General features: G+C 57.9%; 1 protein-coding gene across 1 annotated transcript; it reads right to left on the bottom strand.

Annotated features, from left to right (window-relative positions):
- Positions 1 to 2,356: 2,356 nt before the first annotated feature.
- On the bottom strand, positions 2,357 to 6,811 carry LOC107109901 (inositol-trisphosphate 3-kinase C-like; the record flags this gene model as incomplete). Its single annotated transcript, XM_015410609.1, has 6 exons — positions 2,357 to 3,162; positions 3,305 to 3,376; positions 4,114 to 4,215; positions 5,339 to 5,543; positions 5,635 to 5,848; positions 6,712 to 6,811. Coding segments are annotated over 6 exons (897 nt in total), but the record flags the coding sequence as incomplete, so codon positions are not given.
- Between the last annotated feature and the right edge of the window lie 629 nt (positions 6,812 to 7,440).

Here is a 7,440-nt window from a genome sequence, read left to right as displayed (position 1 = left end):
TGGGGAAGAGAACCAAAATGATGCTCCGGCAGCTGTCACAGATTCCAGGGTGGGTGGGGTTGTGGGGGGGTGGGACTGGGGGATTGCAGAGGCAGGCTGGGTCCATGGCTGCCCTTTGACCTCAAGCGACATGTCGGCCCTCCACAGGAACCCAAACATTCTGGTGGGTGAATCAATCCTTGCTCGCTGGAGTGTGAAACACTGAAAGCTTGGAGGAGGTGACCACATTCAGCTGGAGGGATGGGTGTATTTGTGTGAGGGTCTGGAGAAACAGAGTGTTGCTTTTGAAGACCAACAGGCCACTATACATTGGCTGAAGATGTAGACCTGGGGGTGGGGTGGGGAGACGAGTGGTCTCCGGCAACGTGGAAGGGAGTTGCGGAACCACTACTGCCCTGCCACGGTACGTCTTTGACTCCACTTTATGGGTGTGCAAAAAAAAAAAAATTCGGCCCCATTCGGATTCGGCAAAATCAATTTCAGATGGCAGAAAGACTTCCGCATGTCAATTTCGGCAGTACCAGCCAATTGGGGAGTCGATAGGCCAGCCCAATGTCAATTTCGGCCCCATTGTATCCTATGGGCTATTGAAGTCAATGGCAAAAACATAGGGTATATTCTGGGGGCTGGAGGAGAGGGGGTTTGAGGGAGAGGCTCCAAACTCGCAGGGTAGCTGCTGGAGCCTCTCCCCAAGATACCCACCAAGTTTCAAGAACAGTGGACCAGGGGGTCCAATTCTACAGGCCCCCAAACAGGTTGCCCCCATCCCCTCCATTGTTCTCTATGGTGGGAGCAGGGGCCATTTGGGGGGGGGGGAGCCCTGCGACCATGTTGAGGCTTCCTGTAAGATACGGAGGATGTGGCTATCCTTGTGAGGGTGCAGTGCTTGCAGTGGGCGGCTACACATGTGCCGTGGAGGCAGCATCCAGCCCTTGAGTATCAGTGCAGACGGGGGGGGGGGGGGGTTTACCGGATTCCCTCACTTGGGAGGGACCTCATTTGGAGGACTGTGTACAGTTCTGGTCACACCACCTCAAAAAGGATATTATAGCATTGGAAAAAGTGCAGAAAAGGGCAACTAGAATGATAAAAGGGTTGGAACACTTTCCCTATGAAAAAAGGTGAAAGCGCTTGGGGCTTTTTAGCTTGAAGAAATCGGTACCACTTCGGTGGGAAGGTAACAGCGTTCCGTGCACCTTGATGTTTAGTCATGCCGGCCACATGACCACGGAAATGTCTTCAGACAGCGCTGGCTCTTCGGCTTTGAAATGGAGATGAGCACCGCAACCCTAGAGTCGGACTCGACGGGCTTTCGAGCAAGGGAACCTTTACCTTTTACTTTATACACACACACACATGCAGGGAAGAAGGACAGGAGCCATCTGCTTTGTCCCCTCCCCCCTTTATCAGGACTAATGGTTGACATACCTGATGGTTTGCAAAATGACATCAGCAAAAATCAGTCAATCAAATATTGTCCTAGAGGCATGCAATCTAAATTCTGTCAGTTGGGGGGGGGGGGGAAGGGGGAGGGCTTCTAGTATCCTGGCCCCACTGGTGGACCTCCTGATGGCCCCTGGTATTTTTGGCCACTGTGTGTGACACAGGGTGTTGGACTGGATGGGCCATTGGCCTGATATCCAACATTGGCTTCTCTCTTATGTTCTTATGTAAGAGATGTGGTGGCTGGTGCCGGACTTAGTTCCCGTGTTCTAGGTGGGGCGGGGTGTGTGTGGCAGTGCTCCTGTGGGGAAGCGCTTGAACCTTCACCACTTGAGATGGAAGCCAGCGGGGCGCTGGCAGAGACCTCCCACAGACTGTTCAGCACCGGCGCACACAGGACTGGGATTTGGCCCGAGTGCAACTGAGCGTCACACGGAGCACGTTATGGGGTGGAAGGAAAGGCAGAGCCCCCCCCCCAAAAAAAAACCCACGGAGAAAGAAGCATGAAAGAAAACACACCAGAGCAGCAGCCGAGTCCTGTCCCTTTAACAATGTTTTCAGTGTCCACATCTACACAGAAGTACAGAGGGAGCTGTGCTCTTCACTGGAGGGCCAGAACTAGCATTTGAAACAAGTCCCCCCCCCAAAAAAAGACTGGTTTTCACTAAGTCCTTCCCTGGTTTAGCACCACAGGCAGGCACTTGGGCAAGGGGCTGAGGTCAAAGCGGTCACTTGCAAACCCAGCTGCTCTTGGGAGTCCCCCCCCCCATTCTTTGAGGAGGCGAGAGAGGAGCTCTTGTCTGGCCGCCAGCCGGGGTGGGGGAGAGGTGTCCGGTCCCTTCAGCAGCCACCGTAGTGGGGGGAGGATCCAGATCGGGGGGGGGGGGGGGGGTAGACAGCTCCCCTTTCTCTCTCTCTCTCTGCCAAACCAAACAGCCTGGTTCCAGGAAGTTAGGCACAGGTGGGTGGCGGCGGGAGGAGATAAGCTCTACCTCCTATTTTCGCTTTCCGAGATGCCCCCAGAAACCCTGACACTCTGCCGGTGGCTCAAACACTCATCCTGGGTGATAAAGAGCGGCCCGGCCGGTTTCACGGGATCCGGCTGCTCCCGGGGGTGGCTCCCGATTCCCTGAAGGCGCCCACACGCCAAGTCCCCGGGGCTGTTTTCTCCCCACGGCATAGCAGTTCGGGGAAGAGGCAGAGACCCACAGCAAAAGGCCCCCTCCCCCCAAAAAACCCTATCCCTTTCTCCTACAATAAATAACTTAAAGAGGTGCAAGAACTCCGGCTGGGCCGAACCAGACGTTCCCTTTCCCAACGTTCCTGTCCACCTGGCAGTGGGCTTCCGGCACCGCCGGCGTCTCTTTCCAGTTCCACCTCCGGGCAGCAGTAGCATATCTGGCTGAATAAATTAAAGGAGGGGGTGGGCGCTGGAGCCGGGCCGGGCGTTGCCATCCTGGTCTCCGGCGGCCGCCCGAGGAGAGTCTGGCCGCATGGCGGGTCTCTGGCCCGAGCTCACTCGCTCAGCATCTTCTCCAGGATCGCGACGAGATTGTCCAAGCCCCACAGGTAGCCGTCCTCGCGGTTGCCTTCCACCCAGGGCAGCCGGTGGGTCAGCGTCTGTTGGGCAGGCAGAGGCACCGTCTTGCCGAAGTCGATCATCCAGACGCGAGCCAGCCCCGTCTGGTCGTGGACAAAGAGCAGGGAGCTGCCCACTACCTGGAAACGAGAGAGAGAGGAAGGTTCTGGCCCGGCCGAGAGACGAGATGGACTTCCCAGGAGGGAGGCGGGGGGGGGGAGCATGCAGCTAACTCAGAATACTGGATCAGGTAGCCCCCGTGAGGTTCCCCCGCAAACCCACCTCGTGTGCCTTTAAGAAGTCCGACTGCTCCAGAGCCAGCCTCAGGTCCTTCAGCCGTCCCAGGTAGCTTGTCTAGAGAGAGGGAGAGAAGAGAGCGTTTGGAGGCTGTGTGGCGTCAGACTCCTGGGGAAGGGGGGGGGCTCCTCCGCAATTGCTTGAGCTCTGATCTGCCTGCAGCAATGCACCGCCATGGGGCGGGGGGGGTGTGTGTCAGAGAGCGGTTGGGGGTGCCTCTGCACACCTTCCGATGCCAGTCAGGGTGGAGGGAGGGAACTGGCACAGGAGAAACTCCCCGGGCCAAGGAAAGAAGCATCAGGAATGCGGTGGTAGTGGTTAAGTGCACGGGCTCTAATCTGGGAGAAGCGGGTTTGATTCCCCACGCCTCCTCCACTTGCAGCTGCTGGATGACCTTGGGCAAGCCGTAGTTCTGATAAGAGCTGTTCTTGAAAAAGAGCCATTTCTGTCAAGAGCTCTCTCAGCCCCGCCCACCTCACAGGGGTGTCTGTTGTGGGGAGGGGAAGGGAGAGGAGTTTGTGAGCCGCTCTGAGACTCCTTTGGGTAGTGAAGGGCCATGGGGTATAAATTTAATCTCTTCTTCTTCTTCCGGGGTGGGGGGTGGAGTTTGTCAACCTTTGGGTAGTGAAGGGCCATGGGGTATAAATCCAATCTCGTCGTCGTCTTCTTCTTCTTCTTCACCCTGTCCTTTCCGGCCATGACTCATGGGTTTCCACACGTGCCCACTGGCACTGCCCCAAGACACCACCCGTCCTTTTGTGCAGTGGCAGCCGCCTCCCCCACCGCCTCCTCACCAGAATGTGCCGGTCGCGGTCCACGAAGTCCCAGATGGCCTGCACCACTTGTTCGGGCTGCCGGGTCTTCTTGAAGCTGGTGCTGCATGCCCCGTTGGCTTTCTGGGGAGAAGAGAGACCCGCCCGGTGGGTCAGGCACGGCGGCCAGGGGCAGAGCACAAATCGCCCCCCAGGGCAGAGCAACAGCAGGGAATCGGGGGGGGCTTCCCCCTGTGCTCACTGCCCTTTCCCCACACCCCAACTTTGACCCAGGCTCCATCTCACTGTACAGAGAGCAAAACGGGGCGCGTTTGGGTTGGTTTTTTAAAAGCAATACCGAGTCCCAAGGAGAACCCCCCCCCATCTCCCTGCACATATATCCAAAGAAGTGGGAGTGTGCCCACAGACGCTTATGCCCAGAATGAAACTTTGTTGGTCTCCAAGGGCCCTCTGGACTCCAGCTTTGTTCACAGAACACATATGAATATCCGTCTTCTGCTGGCATTCAGAACATCAGTCACATTGAAGTCAGCACTGTCGACTCAGACTGGCAGCAGCTCTCCAGGGTCTCAGGCAGAGGTCTTTCCCATCACCTCCTGCCTGGTCCTTTTAACTGGAGATGCCGCTGGGGACTGAACCCGGGACCTTCTGCATGCCAGGCAGAGGCTTTTCCATTGAGCCACAGCCCCTCTTTACAGCTCTCCAGGGTCTCAGGCAGAGAGGCCTTTCCCATCACCTCCTGCCTGGTCCTTTTAACTGGGGATGCCAGGGATCGAACCGGGGACCTTCTGCATGCCAAGCAGAGGCTGAGCCACAGCCCCTCTTTACAGATCTCCAGGGTCTCAGGCGGAGGTATCTCCCACCCCATCCTGCCTGGCTCTTTTAACTGGGGATGCCGGCGATCGAACCTGGGACCTTCTGCATGCCAAGCAGAGGCTCTACTGCTGAGCCACGGCACCTCTTGACAGCTCTCCAGGGTCTCAGGCGGAGGTCTTTCACATCACCTCCTGCCTGGCCCTTTTAACTGGGGATGCCGGGGATCGAACCTGGGACTTCCTGCATGCCAAGCAGAGGCTCCGCCACTGAGCCACAGCCCCTCTTTTCAGCTCTCCAGGGTCTCAGGTGGAGGTCTTTCCCATCACCTCCTGCCTGGTCCTTTTTAACTGGGGATGCTGCCGTGTATTGAACTCTGCATGCCAAGCAGAGGTGCTTCCACGGAGCCACTGCTTCCCAGCCTGTGCCTTACCTTGATGCCTTCGATCCGGAACCCGAGGGTGGTGGTGGAGCTGAGAGTCTCCCTCCACTGCATGTATCGGGGCTTCAGCACAGCTTGCTGGGCGTGCTCCTCTGGGGAGGGGGCAGCGGGGTCCACAGCCACCATCTTGTCGTACATGTCCCTGCGCAGACAGGGCTGCTCCCGCGCCTTCTCCAGCTCCTCTTCTAGGTACGTCCTGTTGCGAGGGGAACGCGGCGTTAGGCCTCGGGGTGGCACACCCCCCGCACCCTCCCTGGGCGTTCCGGCCCGCTGGTTCCAGGGCTCACCTGACTCCCATCTTGCAGTCCATGATGGAGGGGGCGTCAAAGCCGAAGAGGAGGTCCTCCATCTGGATGTAGGTCTCCCCGTCGTGCTCCACCAGGCCGTAATACGCCGGCACGTAGGGCTGCAATGTGTCGGACGCCAGGCGCTCCAGGCACTGCTGCTCATTGGAGCAGGACTTCTTCAGGATGCGCCCAAAATCCCCGGCCTTGAAGTTGCCTGCAGAGAGAGAAGCAGCAAAGGTGAAGAGCAGGCAGGCGCTGACGGAGAGTGCCGCCGGGCCCTCCCTGTGACCCTCACGCTCCCTTCTCTCTCTGGCTTGGCAAAGTCTCTGAACTCCAGGACAAACGGGGCTCCTGGCCAACAGTAAAGGAGCATGGAGCAACCAAACATTTTGGTCCATGACGCCAAAGGAAAAGCCAGACAACGGCTTCTGGCCCGGGCGGGGGGGGGGAGGGAGGCTTAGCCAGGGCAGCAGGCCAGGCAGAATGGCCCCCTTGCAGTCCCTCCTGCCTTCCATGCAGTCAAGCCAACCCAGCTCATAATATTTAGGCACTGAGAGTGGTGGGGGCGGGGCGCGGACAGAGGGGAGGAAATGTTTTACCTCGGACAGCAAGAGCGGGCTACGGTTGGCCACTCTGGATCACTCCCCCAGAGAAAAGGTTACTAGTTTGGTGTTGTGGTTAAGTGCGCGGACTCTAATCTGAGAGAACCGGGTTTGATTCCCCACTCCTCCACTTGCACCTGGCTGGATGACCTTGGGCAAGCTGTAGCTCTGATAAGAGCTGTCCTTGGGAAAAGAGCAGTTCCTGTCAGAGCTCTCTCAGCCCCCCCCCACAGGGTGTCTGTTGTGGGGAGGGGAAGGGAAAGGGGTTTGTGAGCCGCTCTGAGACTCCTTTGGGTAGTGAAGGGCCATGGGGTATAAATCCAATCTCCTCTTCTTCTTCTTCCGGGGTGGGGGGTGGAGCTAGAATCCAGCTACAGGCACCCACTACAGCACAGCTGCCAGCCGCTGAAGCACACCTGTTGGGCACCCTCCCATACAGAACACGTGGGCCCTCTTCCCCGCCCCCCACGGTCACCTGCATGGCCGGCCAGCTGCACCCACGGGTAGCGTTTCCGGAAGGACACGACGCAGGGGGACCAGTGGACCATGTTCTTCAGCTTCCTCCACGGCTTGATCTGCACAGCAGACGGAACAAAGACCGAGTGAGAGGTGGGGAACCCTCCACCTGCCCCCCCCCCACAAGACTCGAATGAATCCAGACGGTAATATCTGGGGGGGGGGAGGACAGTCGGTCACCTTTCCACACATCAGGGAAAAAGAGAAATGGTTGAAACAAACAGCAGTGATGAGGGCGGACCACCTGAAAACATCACGCAGCCGGAGGGGGAAGAAGCGTAACTTTGGGGGCTTTGCATCTATCTTTTCTTTAGGAAAGCACCTTCACTTCCCACTCTGATCCAAACCTTTCCTTCAAGCTGCTCTGTCTGTCCCCCCCCCCCCCCCCCCGGACTCCTCCTCTGAGTGTGAAGCTCAGCTTGGCAACTGGAGATGCCGTCCCCTATGAACTCTGCCGGAACACACATGAGGCTGGCCTTCCACGGAATCAGACCATTGGTCCATCAGGGTCAGTGTTGTCTACACAGACTGGCAGCTGCTCTCCAGGGTCTCAGGCAGAGGTCTTTCTCATCACCTCCTGCCTGGTCCTTTTCCACTGGAGATGCTGCTGGGGACTGAACCTGGGACCTTCTGCATGCCAAGCAGAAGCTCTATTACTCAGTCACAGACCCTCTTTACAGCTCTCCAG

The sequence above is a fragment of the Gekko japonicus genome, unplaced genomic scaffold (assembly GCF_001447785.1).
Source record: "Gekko japonicus isolate JY-2015 unplaced genomic scaffold, Gekko_japonicus_V1.1 scaffold4206, whole genome shotgun sequence".
NCBI classification, from domain to species: domain Eukaryota; kingdom Metazoa; phylum Chordata; class Lepidosauria; order Squamata; family Gekkonidae; genus Gekko; species Gekko japonicus.
The sequence above is the reverse complement of the archived record's forward strand: the minus strand, read 5'-3'. Positions and strand labels throughout refer to the sequence as shown.